The sequence below is a fragment of the Aulonocara stuartgranti genome (genome assembly GCF_965226115.1).
Source record: "Aulonocara stuartgranti genome assembly, chromosome: 16".
In the NCBI taxonomy this organism is placed as follows: domain Eukaryota; kingdom Metazoa; phylum Chordata; class Actinopteri; order Cichliformes; family Cichlidae; genus Aulonocara; species Aulonocara stuartgranti.
The window spans coordinates 19,090,674-19,111,133 of NC_138952.1; the positions used below are offsets into that span (position 1 = coordinate 19,090,674).

At 40.6% G+C, this 20,460-nt stretch overlaps 1 protein-coding gene across 1 annotated transcript; it reads left to right on the top strand.

The window, feature by feature from the left end:
- The first annotated feature begins 819 nt into the window (after window positions 1-819).
- Window positions 820-19,686, top strand: morc3a (MORC family CW-type zinc finger 3a). The gene is made up of 19 exons (XM_082507260.1): window positions 820-842; window positions 931-1,031; window positions 7,614-7,686; window positions 8,123-8,255; window positions 9,290-9,516; window positions 10,574-10,730; window positions 11,365-11,512; window positions 13,503-13,637; window positions 13,731-13,850; window positions 13,950-14,047; window positions 14,163-14,270; window positions 14,361-14,489; window positions 14,953-15,027; window positions 15,132-15,171; window positions 16,341-16,452; window positions 16,533-16,629; window positions 16,715-17,807; window positions 18,647-18,837; window positions 18,944-19,686. The coding sequence occupies exons 2-19, from the start codon at window positions 993-995 to the stop codon at window positions 19,092-19,094; spliced, it is 3,126 nt and encodes a 1,041-aa protein (XP_082363386.1). The 5' UTR covers window positions 820-842; window positions 931-992; the 3' UTR covers window positions 19,095-19,686.
- The last annotated feature ends 774 nt before the right edge of the window (window positions 19,687-20,460 follow it).

The following is a 20,460-nucleotide window of genomic DNA, read 5'->3' on the forward strand; positions in this document are numbered from 1 at the left end:
TTTTACATTCTTGATGTGATTATTTTTTTTAGGTTATAGCATTTTTTTACGCATGATTACATAAAAATCAGAATGATAATAGACAATTATTTTCATTTCCACTTTCATCCATCCATCCATCAATTTTCTTCCGCTTATCCGGGTCGCGGGGGCAGCAGTCCAAGCAGAGAAGCCCAGACCTCCCTCTCCCACCTCCTCCAGCTTGTCCGGGGGAACACCAAGGCGTTCCCAGGCCAGCCGAGAGATATATCTCCAGCGTGTCCTGGGTCTGCCCCGGGGGCTCGGCATGCCCGCTTTCAATAGATCGGAATATGTTTTAAATAATTGTTTCTGATGTTTTCATGTCTTAGATAAAACAGGATATGGTGTTGTGAGAAAATAGATGGGTTTTTTTTCAAAAACTTTGTAAATCCAAGAAAATACCTTCCATCTATTCTCTGAAGCCTTAAAGATTAATCCATGTATTTAATTATTTCCTTTATAAAATAAAGAAATGAACTGTTTTTTAAATATCATTTATGTCTCTGTGCTATTGCCCCTACATTATAACCAATCCAGATATTTTGCGTCATTGAAATATCCTTATAGAACTATGTTATATTTGTTAAAATCTCTGCCACCCTGTTGGCCACATCCCCCAGTTTAAATACGAATAATCCCCTTTTTCTCACTTGCACTTTTCATCACTTGCACTGGCACAACAACACTGGCACGTGTATCACATTCCGTAACACTAAAATTAATTTCAAGGTACGTCACTGTCGGCACGCTTTTATTTTGGAACGTCAAGCCGGAAGTGTTCCAGACAGCGTGCAATGCACAAATAAACCCTTACATATGAGGTATGGATATTGATATTAACATAAAACATAAGCAAGGGCGATTTTAATTAACTTAAAAGTTCTCTGTTTAATTTTTGTGTAACTCGAGTGTTTTGGCCGACCGGATGCTTGGACCTAACCCCGCCCACAGCAATCGGTCTACAGAGAAAGATGGCGACGCAGATGGACCATGGTGTTCCGTTAAGCACGGTGAGAGGAGTTTACTTATTTGTTTGGGGAATTTTGTCCTATTTATTGGTGGACTAAATGTGTGAACAATTGAAACAACAGTAAGAATCTGCGTCTGGGTTCAGTGAGGTTAATTCAGTCCATACAGCACACCCGCTGTGGTCAAAGCTGTATTGGCTGTTGGTACCGAGGTCTGTGGGACTCCCATGTAGTTACCAGTCAGTTTATATTTACAACTGCCAAAGAGTACTGTCATCGTTAACAGCAGTATTGATTACTCAGAAATTAGGTCCGGTTGCGCTGTGAATTCAGGCTAGTGGATAAGTTTCGTTTTCCTGACTCACGGCTGGTTTTACAGCCCACTAACATACTGGTTACAATGGCCTGTCTCGTCTTGTTCCAGGTCGACACAGAGCCAGGACCAGTGTATTCTCTATATCTATATTTGGTAGGAGGTTAAATGGCTTTTGCATAAGATTTAATGCACTTGTATAATGTTTTCCCTCTATTCAAAGGAGCTTGCAAAGAAAAGCGTCTGGACTTCTTTAAGTTGCTTGAAGACGTTTCACCTCTCATCCGAGAAGCTTCTTCAGTTCTAAGGTCAAATGGTGGAGAGTCCCAGATATAAACCTAGTGGGAGTAACCCCCCACAGAGGGACAAAAGGACCCCCTGATGATCCTCTAATCGCCTGAGCCAAGGTGTGAAACTGGGTGTGGGTCCCAATCAGCCAGAGTTTCGGGTGAGTTCATTGTGAAACCTGGCACCACCTTATCATGCGAATTCCTGAGGTCAGATGGCCCAGGATGTGAGTGGGCGTTAAGGCGTCTGGGAAGGGATCTCAAAACTGGATTATAGATGGCAGAGAGTTGGTGTCGTAAACCACCACCATGCACTGTACAGCATACACCAACTTAACAATGTGGTGTATGCTGTACAGTGCAGCGAGGAATGCTCAGACCTCTACATTGGAGAGACCAAACAGCCACTTCACAAGCGCATGGCACAACACAGAAGAGCCACCTCCACAGGACAAGACTCAGCAGTCCATCTGCATCTTAAGGATAAAGGACACTCTTTCGAGGATGCCAATGTTCACATTTTGGACAGAGAGGACAGATGGTTCGAAAGAGGAGTGAAAGAAGCCATCTATGTCCACTGTGAGCGACCATCTTTGAACAGAGGCGGGGGTTTACGACACCAACTCTCTGCCATCTATAATCCAGTTTTGAGATCCCTTCCCAGACGCCTTAACGCCCACTCACATCCTGGGCCATCTGACCTCAGGAATTCGCATGATAAGGTGGGGCCAGGTTTCACAATGAACACACCCGAAACTCTGGCTGATTGGGACCCACACCCAGTTTCACACCTTGGCTCAGGCGATTAGAGGATCATCAGGGGGTCCTTTTGTCCCTCTGTGGGGGACACTCCCACTAGGTTTATATCTGGGACTCTCCACCATTTGACCTTAGAACTGAAGAAGCTTCTCGGATGAGAGGTGAAACGTCTTCAAGCAACTTAAAGAAGTCCAGACGCTTTTCTTTGCAAGCTCCTTTGACTACGAATACCTGGATGACTGAGAACCTTCACAGACATTTTCCCTCTATTCACCCTCTTAAAGTCTTCCCCTGTTTGTTTATTACTCTGTAGTAAGTAGGCCTGCCACAAACGATTATTTTGATAGTCGACTAGTCACCGATTATTTTTGCGATTAGTCGACTAATCAGATCATGCATCCATTGGACGTAAAACGTACAGCTTATTGCACCAGCACGCATCTGCTTTTATATCATTAGCTTACAGCTTGAAGTGTTTAAGGTGCTAACTAAAAATAAAGACAAGATGATAGTTTATTGAATTTAAATGAAATTTGCAGGTTGTTTCGGTGGACTTTATTAAACTCAGCCGTCTGCTCCTTGCTATATAAAATACAACGGGACACCGGAGTATATTCTCGAGCATCTCACACTTCTGATAATCAGTTGTCTGCTTGACATTTATTCAGCTGTGTGAAAACTTTAACTTTAATCTCAGCCAAACCGATTTACTCCGGAACAAATAAAACACTGAAAAAAGCCAAACAATAACACTTTTAAGTTATCTAAGTGACTTATATATCATGTTTAACCTGAGTAGCGAAAGACGGTGGTGGGTTTGAAAACGATTTGACGAGAGTCCGGTGTTCTCACGGGCTCTAGTGAGGCTTGAACCCCGGCTAGCTATCGAGCTGGTGGGTAACAGACGTCTCCGAAAACGTCGGAGCGCTTTTGCAAATATGTGATGTCTTGATAAACTGAGCAGATATTTGAGGTTTACACAGTTACATTCTCGCCTGAATATATGTTAAACATTTATTTTGTGACCCAGAAAGAATAATAAGAGTAATATTAAAACTAACTAGTAGAGCTGGGCCATATTATACCGTTCATGGTAATACCGGTATAATGTTAGGCAACGATAGGAAAATGAAATATCGCGATAGAATGGGAGGAAAACGCGCATGCGCAGTGCCTTTGTTTTCATACGCACATGGCCGATTGTTGAGTGAAACAGATGAACCAGAATTGGTTTGTAAAAATGGTGCAACTTCAGTCATGTGGAACTGGTTTGGTGTTTGTCCGTCAGATACACGACAAAGCACATTTTTTTTTGCAGAACATGCAAGCAGCCGTTGTTATTGTCGTATTTGTCGGACTAAGATGCTCTTAAATCTGGGAGTAATCTGGGTCCTAAACTCTGTATTCTTCTGGTCAAACGAACACTGCAGCATCACTGAGAGTTAAAAACTGTCTAAATTCTTTCATCTTTAATAAAACGATCAGCATTGCTGCTTTACCAGGTGTAACTATGAAGTTTAACTTCCAGGCATCCATGAAAACAAAATTTATTACATTTAACGGAGTTAGAAGTTAGCAGGAAGCTAGCGGAAGTTAGCTCGCTAGTTTTGCTAGTCACCTAAGCATGATATAGCATGTTCTGACTGAGAGATTTCTGAAAAAATTAAAACGTACAGCTCTGCTATCACTTCCAACATAAATGAAGACAGGAAACTAAACAGCAGTGACGTTTGTAGGGTTACTGAAGTTGGGCTAGGTGGTATATAATGATGTGCTACGTGATCGCTAGCGACACAGCTATGTTAGCATAACATAAACAGTGAAGCTGGAGGACTAACACTAACACTTTTCCACTTATAAAAGTTAACGTTAAGGTTCCTGATAGTTAGAGACAAATGCAATCGCATGGCAGGATGCTGTAAACGAACCAAACTTCAGTCAGGAGAACAACTGAGATAATCCATCCACAATACGAGGTTAGTCATTAATGTACTGCAACAACATGGGAATAGAGCAGCTGCCAGAGAATTCAACATTAATGAATCAATGGTGCAGAAGTGGAGCAAGCAAGAAGAATGAGTTTAATAAAATTTGATTTATCTGACTGCTTTGTTTCGCTTAATGTGCCTTATAATCCCGTGCACCTTATGGTCCGAAAAATACGTACTGCACACTGCAGTTTAATGTTGCAAAGCACCTCTTTTTAACTTCAGTGGATATTATACATGGTTATGCTCAGGATATGTCAGCCCATTTCTACTGGAAATGCCTTTTGGTTAAACTTTCAGCAAGGAATTTGCATTTGCACTGTTACATTTTTATAAAGCTTTAACGTACATAAAAACCAGCTTCTTGTTTAAGTGAAAATAAATGGAAGGTTGTCTTTTTGCGCTAGTAATGTTGTGGAGTTGTATTTTGTCTCGCATCAGTTATATCGTCAGTTATATCGTTATCGCAAATTTTCAAATATATATCGTGATAAATATTTTTGGCCATATCGCCCTGCTCTACTAACTAGCTGCCGCCATTGTTGGAAACTAAATTGGGCTGCGCTATGAATTCTGGGACACAGCTTCTTCTTCAGGGTTTAACGGCAGCTGGCATCCTTGTACATGCAGTGCTGCCATCTTCTGTTTCAGTCCGTTATTACACTCTTAAATCCTACTACTTATTCCTGCATCTTTTGGGATCTTACAAAGCTTCAAACGACGCGTCGACTATTAAATTAGTTGTCGACGATTTTGATAGTCGACGTAATTGTGACTAGACGACTAGTCGTGGCAGCCTTAGTAGTAAGTGTGTCCCTCGTGTTATCACACTTGTGAAAGCAAAACAAGGGATTAAAGTTGTTTAGGTCACGTTTGTTTGACTGCGGAGCTTCTTTGCATATGTCTGTGAAGGTTCTCAGTCATCCAGGTCAGAGTCATTTCAGTCAGAGTGTGTGTCCACACATTCAGACAGAAACTGGTTCATCCCAAAGACAGAACTCCTAAACACAAACTTAACAACGTAGTATAGGCTGTACAGTGTAGGGGGGAATGCTCAGACCTCTACATTGGACAGACCGAACAGTCACTTCATAAAAGCATGGCACAACATAGAAGAGCCACCTCCACAGGACAAGACTCGGCTGTCCTTCTGCATCTAAAGGACAAAGGTCACTCCTTCGAGGACACCAATGTTCACATTTTGGACAGAGAAGACAGATGGTTTGAAAGAGGAGTGAAAGAAGCCATCTATGTCAACTGTGAGCGACCATCTTTGAACAGAGGCAGTGGTTTATGAAACCAACTGTCTGCCATATGATAGGGTGGGGGTAGATTTCACAATGAGCTGATGTGGGCTGATTTTTAGTTAAACCCATTTTCACGCCTTGGCTCATGTGATTAGGTAGATCATTAAGGGGTCCGGTGTCCCTCTTGGGGGGACACTCCCATAGGGCTTAAATCTGGAGCTCTCCAACATTTGACTCTAGAACTGAAGAAGCTTCTCAGATGACAGGTGAAATGTCTTCAAGCAACTTAAAGAAGTCCAGGCGCTTTTCTTTCCAAGCTCCTTAGACAGTTTCTTTGCATAATTTCCACCTACTTGAATTGATTCTGTTTATGACCAAATAAATATCAGCTTTCTAAGTGTTGAACAGTTACGATATAGATCTGTTATACCAGACATTGTCATCTGTAGTCTTGGCTGAAGCTCTGCAGTGGTGGAGAAAAAAATGACAATACCAAGCAATAAGGTAAACAAATGTAACACATTAAAAACAATATGCAAAGATGCACAGTGAACTCATTGCCATGTTCAAGAAACCAGTTTGAGATGATCTGAGCTTTGTGATATGTTACGTTATCCTGCCAGAAGCAGCTATCAGACAATGGGTACACTGTAGTCATGAGGGGATGAACATGGCCAGCAACAGTATTCAGTTATGTTGTAAGGTTTAAACGGTTCTCAGTTGGTAGTTTCCCACACACCATTACACTGTTACCACCACCCTGAACTTTTGATACAAGGCATGTTGTTTTCTGACCTGACCATTACACCAGCAAGCAGAGACTCATTAGAACAAGCAACATTTTTCCATTCTGCTGTTGGGTTAATTTGAGCAAACTGGAGCCTCAGTTTGCATGTTCTTAGCTGAGGGGAGTGCCACCCAGTGTGGTCTTCAGCCCATCTGCTTCAAAGTTCGTGTGGTTAGTAACATATGGCCAGGTGATGCTCTCCTCCAGCTACAGGACTGTTTTAATCTGACAAACTGGTCCATTTTTAAACAGCAGGATCTGGAGACCTTCAATCACTCTGTCCTTTTCTACATTAACTGCCGTGTAGAAAATGTGACAGTGACAAAAACTTAACTGAAAACCTTGGATGACAAGTAAAATCCAGGCTCTGATCAGAACTCGTCACTTAACCTTCGTGCTGAGGGTCATTTCCTTGTGCAACCTGCCAGTGCCAACCAGAGGATGGGTATTAAACAGGCAAAGGAGGCTTATAAGAAGAGGATCGAGGGCTTCCTCACTGATAACAACCCCCAGCCAGGTGTGGAGCGGCATCCCAATCTCTCACCAACTAGAAAGACCAGAGCCCCCAACTGCCGACAGCAGCCTCAAACTCGCAGAGGACCTCAACACCTTCTTTAGAAGGGTGCTCAACCTCTCCCTGACTCATGCCACCATTCCCACCAATCTGAAGGTCTCCACTATCATTCCGATCTCAATGACTACAGACCTGTAGCCCTCATGTCTGTAGTCATGAAGTTTTTGGAGCAGATACTGTCTCAGCACATCAGAGACTGTCTACCACCCTTCCTTCACCCGCACCAGTTTGCTTACAGAGCAAATCCTTCACTCACCTTTTTTTCTCATTCTGATGTTTGGTTTGAACTTCAGCAGGTTGTTTTGACCATGCTGAATTACTGCCATGTGATTAGCTGATTCAGTTTTTGTGTTAATAAGAATTTACACAAACATTTTTATCTGGATTTCCTGTGCTGTTGCTACATGTGGGAAACCCTTCCCCTTACTGTTCTTCCCTATTACAAGTCTGATCTCTTCTGCAAACATTTGCATGTATTTTCACTAAATTGACCAGTGCAGCGCTGAACTGACCAGGTTTTGGTTTCAAAATTACATCAAACCTTTGTTTTAAACATGGAGCATATTTTCCATGCAGTAAAAATAAATAAAGTCAGTAAAGCCCCTTTGTTGTGGTGGATGTGATATAAAATGCAACTAATTTGTGAAATTGAATTTGTTTCACTTGTAGCTTTCGCCCAAGTTTCTGCACAGCAACTCCACCAGCCACACCTGGCCCTTCAGCGCTATAGCTGAACTGATTGGTGAGTCACTGTGATCTCATTGTATTTCGAGGTTGGTTTCTATTTCACTTCCAATTCTGAGAACAACAGCTGTAACGACACAGACAGATGATTATATAACAAAGTCAAATATTTACTTGATTGAACTGTATGTCTTGTTTCATGTTAAAAAAAAATACAATAAATAACAATAATATGTAATATAATAGTGAAGATATATATATATATAGTGAAGATATATATATAGTGAAGATATATATATAGTGAAGATATATCTATAGCTTCACTATATTTCTGCACGAATCTAACTTTATGAGTCTGTTTAATATGTACACTGTATGTAGCAGAAAAATAGGTCCTCTGTTAAAAAAAGTAGTCTCTCCCTGCTGCTCATCTACACTGTAATTCTGGCGTTCATATTTGGATTTTAAATGCTCCCTAAAACTGTTTTTGACAGACAATGCCTACGACCCAGACGTCAGTGCCAAACAGTTCTGGATTGATAAAACTGTGGTCAAAGGAGAAGAATGCCTCAGCTTCATGGATAATGGAAATGGGCTGGACAATAAAACAATGCATAAGATGCTCAGGTACAGATGCAACTACGGTGTCATTTTTTGAAACTTGTGGAAAGTCAGATTTCAGAAGATTGAAATCTTTGTAAAACCTTGAGATTTTAACATAAATTCATGGAGTGTGTGGTTTGCAGAATTTTATGGTGTCATTGTGCCATCATTGGGTGTCGTATTGAAGAAATTAAAAGTGTATTGTACAGCTCTCACCATGCCTTTTCATATCATGTGTTACTCGATATGGTCTCTTGTAGTGACGCGCGAATCATGAACGAATCGTTCAATACTCGAGAATCACTTTACTGACTCATGAATCATGATTCACAAGCTCAACTGACTCACTGACTCATCCCTGTTGCTGTTAGCAGCAATGTATCTAGCTTATAATTAAAATTGTGGAGAAAAACACAACATCCAGTATCTTAACAAAAAAAAAATCTGCTCTGAACTGGAAGGAAAAACCCTGAGTAGAAGCTCACATCAAGAAAATAGCTCCTCGGTTCACAGTAGCTTCGCTCTGCTAACATGCTAACAGCACATTTGAGCTACTCACCCCCTCCCTCCTGTGCTGAATCATAGAGCGAACGAATCACTCACTCACCTACCTCCTCCCTCCTGGCTCACAGCTTCTTCTTCTTCTTGGTTGGCAACCAATGTTAAGGCGCATTACAAATTTGGTGCTAACAATGACGGTTAAGGTCAAATGCTTAGCCAACCTAGGTGCTCATGTCTTCCGAGGCCTAGTATGTTGTTGTGAAGATTGAAGCCATGATAAATTGTGCGTAAGATAGCATTTGAACTGATTTCCACATTTGGTGTGACCTTGACCTTGATCATGACCATATTAAATTAAATCAAAAATTAAATCACCTAGAGATGCTTTTGGTACCTGCCATCAGACAAAAGTTAAACATGATATCTTGAAAACTGTGGATGCTAGACTGCTAACAGACAGTCAGACAAATAGAACTGATTGCATACTGCTTCCCTTCAGAGGGAGAATTATGGTTTGCAAAACTGGTAAAAAAAAATTTGCATTTTCTCTCCTTCAGCTTCGGATACAGTGACAAGATGCCCCTGAACGGTAAAGATCCAATTGGAATCTATGGCAATGGCTTCAAGTCTGGCTCCATGCGTCTTGGCAAAGATGCTATTGTCTTCTCCAAGTCGAAGAGGAGCTTATGCGTGGGGATGCTCTCCCAGACTTACCTGGAAAAGATTGGTGCAGATCAAATAATTGTACCTATTGTTTCCTTTGAAGAGAGTGACTCCAAGAACTATATCCTTTATCTAATGAAATATTATACATCAACTATGTATTCATTACTCCAGGATCAAATTAAGTCAGCTGAAAAAGAACAGGAGCAATCCAGAGATCTCAGAGAGAAAAAAGGGAGAAAAAAGAGATTCCTTTAAAAAAAAACATAAATAAATCAAAATTAGAGACTAGATAAAAGGTGTGATAACAAAGTCCTGCAACTTTGCTAAAACAAAAATTTTATAACTCTGATTTCATCTTTTCTTACACCTCTGAAGTGCTTCCAGTCTTGCTGTTGTATTTATTTTATTTAGATCTGTGGTTGTCCTGTTCTACTGGTTTACAAGTGAGGTCTGTAGAAAAGCAAAGACTTGACCAGGACTATTGTTGTTGGAGTTTTTATCTCCATGTTTAAAGGGTTGTGCACTGTGAATTGTTCCCAAGAGTCAGACTATTAAAGCAGAGGTCCGGTAGTGTCTGATAGAAAAGAATTCAGGAGAAATAATCAGAACTGTGATGCCTGGCACCGTGCACCAGCACTTTATGCATAATTCAGTAGCTTGTAGAAACACGTGTCTTGATGCACGCTCAGTCATCCAGGTAAGTAGATCCCAAAAGGTTGATTCTGTTCTGGACGTAGCGTTTTCAGAGGGAGAAATGTGTTGCAGAAACATCTTTAGCAGCAATAACACAAAGTAATTGTTTTCTGTATAGTTCTGATACTGTGTGAAGTTACCTGAAATCTTCAAACGGGCCAAATCTTCTGCTTTTTTAGAAGTGTTCAAACATGTCAATCATCATTTAATCAAATTCATTTGATTAGCAGCACCTCATCATGAACAAACCTCCTTCTTCACATGATTGTATGAGTGGAGTCGGGCTAAATGTTATCAAGTAGGATTTGATTTATTTGAAGAATGGAGTAGGAGAAAATCTGAACTGAGCTACAAACCTAGCATGTGAGATGTGCTAGGTTTGTAGCTGTAAATGTCATTGAGAAGGGTATTTTTTTGTCATCTTTTGTCATAAGTCATACTTCCCTTTTTCCTTTGTTTTCCGTCCTTAACTTCTCCTTTACTCTGTGTAAGAGAGGACCAGAAATCCAGTCTACAGGCCATTCTGCAGTATTCCCCTTTCAGCACACAAGAAGAGCTACTCTCAGAGATTCATGCAATTAGTTTGCCGGGATCCACGTCGAAAACTGGCACACGGATCATCATCTGGAACCTCCGCAGGTCTGTCTGTGGTCCACACAGGAATAAAGGGTCATATGTGATTTCAGAGGCTATGCTGTTGCAATTAAAGCCTGCTAGTTAAAGCCTCTCATTACTGGATCATTACTATCATCATTCCTACAAGAATCAAATCACCATCTTTCTTGTTTGCCTGATAAAAAGATGATAGTTTACAGATCTGGAAGCTTTCTTTGCACGACAAACAGGGCAAATTAACTGGATGTCAACTGCACACCATTTGTTGAAATGCACTCCATACCATTACATTTACCTCAAGGATGATGCATCCATGATTTCCAAAAAGAAAATTCTTCTGATTTTCATACCAATAGTAGTTCAAAACATGCACGCCCTAATGACTCAGTTAATTGGTTTTTCTCTATACCTAAACTGTTAACCACTTATTCACGCTGCTTTTTAGAGCGAGGTAAATGCCTTCCCAACTCAGTATTTAGTCTTTTGCAATCCTTCCTTTCAATTTATTTCACATTTTCCAGAGGGTTCTAACTTTTTGTAAACATAGTTCTAAGAAATATTGCATGACAAAGTCCTCCCTCTCTGCACTTATATTCTAACTGTCTTTTGCACTAATAACCAATAACATAGACTGTGTCTTGTTTTGTTTTTTTGTCAGGACATCTACTGGAACAACAGAGTTTGAATTTGAGAAGGATCGGTACGACATCCAAATTCCATCTGAGGTTTACAGTGCAGAGAAGGACACTAATCAGCGTCCAGACAAGATCACGTCACACATCCCTGAGAGCATGTACTCGCTTCGGGTAAGCAGCATAAATGCGCATGCCCTGAAATAAACCATTAGCACTTGGTGCTAAAAGAGAAAGCCTCTTTGTCCTCAACATAATTATGCATCCAAAAATGAGAGTGCAACAGCTTTAGATGCTAATCACAGTTCAGTCCAGTGGGCAACTTCTGGTTAGATCCACAGGTTCAGCTTTTTTTTTTGACAGTGACACAATTTTTGTAAGTTTACCTCTGTGCACCTACACAGTAAAATTAAACAGCAGAGGGATTTGTGGGATTAAACAAAAGCTTTGCATTAACTGTTAAAGAATTGCAGCCATTTGTATACAGTCCCCCATCTGAGTCCCCAGGCTCAGATTAATATATTTTTGAAGCAGAGAGTATAGCCTTGCATACTTCCACAGTTCATCCTGGTACTTCTATCAGCAGTCACTTCACCAGTAAACAGTAGTGGCTCGTTTTCACTGGCAGCCATACATGCCCATGACATAACTCCACCATGTTTCAGAGAGGATGGGTTATGCTTCAGGCAGGGTTCGTACAGGTGAAAATACTTGAATATAGTCTTTTCAAGGTTTGAAAAGCGCTTGAATTTCAGATGTGATGCTTAAACGTGCTTGAAACTGTATTTCATTCACCACAAATAACTATCTGACCGAATAGTTTTCTTATCAGATAGAGAAATAAAATAAGTGTTTGATGGAAAATGACACTGAGTCACATGACAGGTGAGTCCTAGTAAATCATTTTTGAGTATGTGTAAATAAAATATGCTAATTTTGGAAACTTTTATTATTATTTTGCCAGCTATCAACCTTGCTGAAGAAATGACTGAAATGCACTGCGTTTTACTTAGTTCCTATGGACCCCAAAGCGCTTCACACTACATTCAGTCATTCACACACTGGTGCTGGCAAGCTACATTGTAGCCACAGCCGCCCTGGGGCGCACTGACAGAGGCGAGGCTGCCGGACACTGGTGCCACCAGGCCCTCTGACCACCACCAGTAGGCAACAGGTGAAGTGTCTTGCCCAAGGACACAATGACACAAGACTGTCAGAGCCGGGGCTCGAACCAGCAACCTTCCGATTACAAGGCGAACTGCCAACTCCTGAGCCACGATCGCCCCAGTAGTTAGTTATGGCATAGTGATTTATGAAATATGCTGTAAAATTGGCTAACATTACTTAGCAGTAGCAGTAATGTGAGTTACTTCACTCAAGTGAAAGCTTTAAGCGTTAGTCTGATACCTAACTTTTACTAAATAATGGTAAAAAGAGTGACTGATCCTCATGGGCACAAAGAATAGCCACTTTTTTATGCTACCGAAGTCCCGGGCCTTTCATTAAAAATCTGTTTATTGTGAGCACCTACACATTAAACAACTTAAAAATTATAATTGGCTTCAAGCTCACATTGAGGCCTGTGTGGCACTGAGACAAATTTGAGTGTTTTAATATAATAATGTTTCATGAATGTTAGGCTGCCTGTTTATGAACAATACGTTATAATTCTACATAATTATATCACAGATGATAGGTAGATGCTTGTGCATTCTTAAAGTATTATATGTTGAATTGAACTGAGTATGTCATCTGTTCAAAGCCTCTCCCAGTCAGTGCTGTTCTCCATGCCTGTTTTACTGTACATGATGTTATTGGCACAAACACTTTAAAGGTGATTATAAAAGATAAAAAGATTTTTTAAAAATCTATGAATGCATGGATCCCTCTCCTCTCTCTCTCTCTCTCTCTCATATATATATATATATATATATATATATATATATATATATATATATATATATATATATATATATATAAATAAAAGGAAAACACTTTATAAGCTGAAAAATTACAGGCAGATATTGCATTAAGGAGGTCTGTAAAATAGTCACTCTTAATCATGGTTTTTAGAGATTTCCCCCAATTTATGAGCTCCACCCTGTTTTCTTTTTCACGATTCTTCTGATTGTATAAGTAAAATGACATCTGTGGGTGGGTGTAGGCATTTTCCAGCATTCTGTACCTGAAGCCTCGAATGCAGATCATAGTTCGGGGTCAAAAGGTGAAATCTCAGCTCATCGCCAAGAGCCTGGCCTGGATCAGAAAGGATCACTATAAGCCTACTTTCCTAGTACCGGTATCCTTTTTACACAGCTTTTCTACAACTGTATAATTTTGGTGATATGTTTATTCTGCTGTTTTTTTGCGTTTTCCTTAAATTGTATGCTAGACCCAAAGAATTCCTATTACTTTTGGGTATAACACCAAAAGCAAAGACCAGTGTGGCATAATGATGTATCACAAGAACCGGCTCATTAAAGCTTACGAACGTGTCGGCTGTCAGCTTAAGGTCAGTTTCTGCTGTTTAAGTGAGTTTTTCTTTAATCACGTGTTTTAACATGTAGAATGATGTAGATGTTATCATTTGCTAAAATGTTGCTTCCTACAGGCCAACAACAACGGTGTTGGAGTCATTGGGGTCATAGAATGTAACTTTTTGGATCCCACTCACAACAAACAGAGTTTTATGGAGAATGACAAGTACAGGTAATAGCATTCCTGATTACATTTATCACCTCGAAGGCTCGATTGAGGTCATAATGAGGTTTGGGTGGTTGAGGCACAGTCTGATGTCTGTCTGATGCAAACTTTCTTGGCACAGGAAAACCATGAATAATTTGGGGATTAAATTGGAGGAGTACTGGAAAGAGATACGCTACAGAAAGACGAAAGAAAATCCAAATAGCACCATACTACCAGAAGATATCAAGTTAGTACACTTCGCAGCGACTGGCATCAGGTTTTCATTCATTCAAATTTGTGTTTGCATATGTGTTTAACCATGCCGGTTTGTCTTTAGGAAGCGACCAGATCAAAACTGGGCGCAGTGTGATAGCTGTCTGCAGTGGCGTAAACTTCCTGATGGCATTGACATCAACAAGCTGCCAGAGAAATGGTTCTGCCAAATGAACCCTGATCCTCAGTTCAGGTAATTGGATTTTTGGCAGTTTACCATGATTCTGTTCCAGAAAGCAGGTTCAACAATCTCTGAGTCCATTACCAAAACTAACCATCGGTTTTGATTCCAACAAGGCCTGATCAGAGTTATTTCCATCAACTCTGAGTGTGTTTACTCAGAGTTAAACATATAAGTGAAGAGTAGAAATAAAGCCTTCATCAATGGTGCTTTGATACCAGTATGGCCACGGCAAATACCATGGCAAAGGGCAAATAAAAAGTCGACCCCCATTTTATTCCAGTGTTTGAGGAACCTAAATTTGCTGGTAATTATTACATGGTTATGTCACTACCTCCTTATATGGTGACACTGGTTTTTCTGAATGGACAAACACACACAGATGAATCAGGAAAGAAAATCTTTATCTACTTATGGGAGGGGGACTAGCACTGGTTACCAGTCTTTTCACTTCAGTTCTCAATTGCACTTACAGGAGCTGCCAGGTAGCCGAGGAAAAAGAAGACTCTGATGATGATCAGCCTTCGTATCGCAAGACCTACAAACAGCAGTGAGTCACAGTGACAGAAGTTTAAATTAATATTTATACAGAAATCTAAACGAAAATCTTAACTGATCATAAAAGAGGTGACCTGTGTGATTTATTTGTTACAGGGAGAGAGAGGAAAAGAAACAGGAGAAGGAAAGACAGATGGTAAGGATGCGTCATTTTCTGTAAATCGTTTTTCTTTTTTTTCTGCTGCAAGGGCACCTGCAGTGCCTTACTATGACTTTGAGGGATTTTGTCATTTTAATTATTTGTGATCCTGTGCGCATTTGTGGAGTATTGAACCCATGAAGAACAGTTGCCTCTGTCTAAACTTGCCAAACAAAATGAGGCTCTCGGAGAGCGGCAGGGAGACCTGGAACGGCGGCTGCATCAAACAGTGTTTCCCATTTATCACTTTGGAGGCCAGCAGCAATGTGCTATTGATAGAATCATCATATTAGACTAAACAAATCTAAACTTAGCACAAACTCTAATTATATATTTGTTTGGTCTATCATTATTACTATTATTAGTAGTAGTAGTAGTAGTATCATATTATTGTTGTTATTATTATTATTATTATCTAGGCCAGTGTTATAGGGCAGCTTCAAGCTGGTGTTCTGCAAAAAACTAAACCTAGCACCTCTTCCAAATTGAGGGCCGGTTTCCATATAATGGGGGATTTCACAGGTAAGCCACGAAGTAGGCATCCCAAGAAGATAACACCACAAGAACTCCACTTTTCCTCAGGAACTCTAGACAGGCTTCTACAGATTTAAAGTTTGCAAGCTGATATGGCCGACAGCTTTCTACCCAGGCAGAGTGCACATAGCCAATCTCCAGTCTCACTGGGCTGCCAACAAGCCTGCCAAGAAGACTGTGGTTCACCATCAGGCCTTTTTGTGCCCATGTGCACTGGAACTTGAACATGTGAAAGTGTGGAGAAGATGCAGAGAACGATATGTTGATTGCAGCACTGATTGGGTAAGAACTTTTGGAGGTGGAGGCAGTGTGGTAGTATGAGGCGGCATCTCCCTCACTGGAAAAAATGGCTCATCAGTGCAGAGAGATGACGAGATAAAACCAGTAGCAATCCCATATCTCCGCAGTCTCGCACCGAACCATTCCTGACCTCAAACCGACTGAACAGTTGTGGGATCAACTTGGGCTTAAATGGTACCATTTAAGGGAACGGTGTAAGATTTATTGCCAAGAAAAATTGTTACAACAAAAAAATAATCAGCCAAATACAAGATTCTTTACTTTTTGTGCTAAATTTAGATTCAGTTTAGTCTAATATGATGATTAATGTTCAGTCTTTTTTTTATTGACAGATTGTCCACCAATCCCCTTCCACTCCCACTACTTTGAGGAGCTGTTCATTACAAGAGGGCGCTACAAGGCCTGAATCCTCACCGCTGACGTCTTCCACCATTTCTTCAGCTGGTGAGAAATTTTTCTCTTTGAGTGTGAGTGGGGAAAAACACTTTGAGAAATTAAAATGTATTTGTATTCTTTCTCTTTAGCCTACAGCCCTTCTCGTAATGATGGTTTTCCAGTTATTACTAGTGTATGCTCATTGTCAGCAGGCGCATTGTCAGCAGGCGCATTGTCAACCCTGAGGTATGGTTTTGTGTTGTTTGGCAGCTTAAATATGTGTTTTGGGACAGTAACATTGGGCGTTAACTCTGTTTTTTGTGCTCTGCAGAGTAAAAAGGAAACTGCCTGTTACTCCACAGAACACACCAAAAAGATCTCGGATAAATGGCTTCCACAGGAGCACCTCGGAAACAGCCCCATCAGTAGATGTGACCCCACTGAGCTCTCCTTCTGTGAATGTCGATAGTAATACTGATGATACCGACGATGAAATTGTCATCTTGGAGACTGCTAGCACCCCCAAGCCAAAACAGAACCTCTACGATTTAAATAAAGTGAAGAAAGAGGAAGAGCAAAGTGACAATAATGTCAGCATGCTGTTGGAGTGTAGCGATGATGCTGCTGTGGATGTCCCCTCAGACACGAATGCTGCAGGAGCAAGCTCTGCAGGGTCTGCAGCTGTGGAAACCAGTTCCTCCCCAGCGCCCCTTCCACAGCTGTCAAGCGCCACTACCCAGACAGAAGCACCTATTGTGAAGCAAGAAGGCGAGGACCAAAAGCAAGATGATATTAATAAGGGTGGTAAAGAACAGACCTCAAATATGGATAACTGCAACGTTCAGCAAAGAAAATTTAAGCAGGAGAGCAGTGGAGACAGTCAGAGTGAACATCAGGGACAGAAGACCTTGCAGAATGGTGTGAACCATGATCTAGAAAGGGAAGGAAGTCCTAGACCTTCCTGTTCAAATATCGGTGACAACGAATATAGTCCACTTACCTACCCCAATATCTCTGAGGTACAGCAACAACAAGACCAGCTGCTTGAGCTCATGCAGGAGACCGCTCAGGAGAGAGACTCTTTAAAAGAACAGGTCCAGAAACTTACCTCACAAGTGAAAGACCTGGAGAAAAAACTGAAGGAGATGGCACCGGTCAGCGTAAAGAAGGAGTGTTGTCACCAAGCCAGCCAGACAGAAGAAACAGGATGGCAGACGGACTACAAAAGTCTGTTCGAGAAGGCCAAACAGAAAGTCAGTGAACTGATTAAAGAGAAGGAGGCTTTAATAGCAGCATCTGATACCAAGGCCAATCTGAGTGCTGACAAAAATGTGGAAAACGATGATGAGATCGCACTGCAAGTTGACGCTCTAGTCCGGAAACTGGATCAAAGAACGAAGGAGACAGAAGAGCTGCGCTCACGGGTCAGTGACACTGTGTAGGGCTGTCTTTGTTTAAAGAAAATAGTAAAAGTGATGACAAAAAGCTTTTCTCACATTCAGTTGAAATAATTTGAGTCTTAAACGCACTGAACTAAACAAGCTTTTTGCCTCTGCCTAGCTTATGCTTCTGGTAGCGCTGACGTAGGAACGTGCATGTCACTCCGTCTGTAAACACAAAGTTGGAAATGGTCATGTCAAATTTGACCTGTATAGAGGTCAAATAGATTGATCTGAAGGTCATTATAACATACCATAATAGACCCATTTCTGTAATATACTTACATATCTATACTATTGCTAATATATATTGTAATATATCTATATCACTAAAGCACTTCTGGATGGATGCAAACTGCATTTCGTTGCCCTGTACCTGTGCATGTGCAATGACAATAAAGTTTAATTCTAATTCTAATTCTAATTCTAAATGATGGTATACAGAGCTGTTACAACTATGATTCTTACTGCTAATGTTTGTATTGGCAACATACTGTTTAGGGAACAGTATGTAAAAGTAAATACTCCTCAGCGCTGCCCTGGGGGAGGTTTGCACTTACTGAGTGCTTCTTGTTAATCCTTATATTTATTTATCTATTTATTTATTTAACATCTGGCAGCAGCTGGCCGATGTTGTCATGTGCCTTAATTGGTGTTCTGATAAAAGCACATGCTATGAGGTATACCTTACATCTACTTGTCAATCCAACTGTATAAGGGAAAATATCCCAAATTGCCCACTGTTATGCACTTTTTAAATATATTTCTCCTTTCGTTTGATTGATATTGACCTTCGTACCTACCCTCTCCCTCTGCACCACCAGCTGGACCTTGTGGAGGAGCACAAGGCAAACCTGGCAGCCCAGTGTGAAGAGCTCCAGTTAAGCTTAGAGCACCAAAGGGAAAAAGCACAAAGTCTTCCAACAACCAGTGAATCTTCAATTCAGACACATCCAGAGGAGGAAGGAGGGGCAGCTGTTTCTGGCACACATTCAAACTCAGATGCATCCAGAAGGTTGGACTGCTGGGAGATCACTCCTCGTGGTTTTGATGTAGCCCTCTTTGATAAAGCAATTTATGAAAGCAGCCTCACTGTTTTTCTCCTTTCTGTTTCCCCTTAGTTTGGTAGAGCTTCGGCAGAACGTCGGGCGCCTTCTTCTCTCCCACGTGCCTGCGCTGGACCTGGCACAAGTGAATTTCGAGTGTAATGTAATTGATGAGATCCTAGACCAGTTTCTCACTAATAACAATTCTGACACAACAAATGATTAAACAAAAGTCGTCACATCCTGGATTTAACTAGCGCTCCGCCTGTAAATGTTTCATAAGGAGACCCGTGAGTGGGATATTAACTTAATTTAAGGTATGTTACATATGCTTACGGATTTTTATTTTTAGGTTACTTTAACTAGCTTTTTAGGGTTTTTATGAAACAGAAACGAACAGCTGTAGATATTAATTGCTCCCAAGTTTCTCAAGAAAATCAAGGAAGTAGCAGTTTGTCAGTAGTCTTGCCAGCTATTAATACTTTTGTGTTTGATTTTTCTCTTGTTTTTGTTTTAAATAATAGGTTGCACATTTTGTATTATCATGTCTTACCAAATATATTTTTATATTGCCTATTTATATTTGTTGATTACTGCTCTGCGGCGAGGTGTGGTTTGTGGCTTAGCTGCAGGGGAGGGGTGGCCGGCACAGCTCAGGTCCATTACGGTAACCATGACTTCCCTATTTAAGTAACTGTCCGGTCCCAAAAGAGGGGTGGGAGGTTTGGAGAGGAGAGGAAAGCGCACAGCCATACAGGTGTATATATGTGTGTGTGTGGCTGTGTAGGAGCAAAATAAAAATGAGTTTGTCAAAACAACCTGCAAAGGCATCAGGTCCTTATGTCATAAGCTCTATAAGACTTTGGTAGTCTTCTCAAAATCACAACACAAGTCTGCCACAGAAGTTTGTCATCGCTGCAAGCGGTTTCATTATAATAATGAGGTGTGTGATGTGGGGCACAAGGAGCAAGGTCTTCAGTTTTGGTTGATTGTTTCAAACTCAAATGTTTTGGCAGCGTAGGTGGCAATTAAGGCATTAACCTTAGGCACCCTGGTTTTACATTTCACTTTTGGGCAATAATTCAAGTTTCACTTTGGTAAAGAGCTCAGTCTGACCAGTGGCCGCAGCATGAACTTCCAGGTCTGAATATACTGATGAATTAAACTGGATCATTTTGTTTTAAAAACATCTGTTTTGTATTTCAAAATATTTTTTGAAGCGACTCTCAGGTGATGAAATAACCAGCGTGGGAGTCGCATTTCCATTTTCCACGACATTTTACAGAAAAAAAAGAAAAGCATCAACCACACGGTTTTACATGTTGTACTTTAACCTGCATATCACAGGCTTGGAAACAATGGGGTTTTTTTCTAAAATGTCCTCGATTTTCAACTTTAATCCTCGGGATTTAACTAAAATCCTCATTGCAAAACTGTTAGCGGTTTTATTTTCTTTAAGTTAACTTGACTTAAATGTTTCACAGTTGCAGTGCACTGCTGCTAACTCTGATATTTAAAAATTAAATATTCTGTCAATAACAACCACAGTAATAAAAGTTTGTTCTACCTATTTTTTAATAAATAATTTTAAA

Excerpts from the sequence above, each read along its gene's own strand:
- morc3a (XM_082507260.1), top strand. The coding sequence starts at position 993 with ATGGCGACGCAGATGGACCATGGTGTTCCGTTAAGCACG. Across the intron at positions 1,032-7,613 it reads ATGGTGTTCCGTTAAGCACG|CTTTCGCCCAAGTTTCTGCA; the intron begins GTGAGAGGAGTT and ends TTTCACTTGTAG. Across the intron at positions 16,630-16,714 it reads GGCGCATTGTCAACCCTGAG|AGTAAAAAGGAAACTGCCTG; the intron begins GTATGGTTTTGT and ends TGTGCTCTGCAG.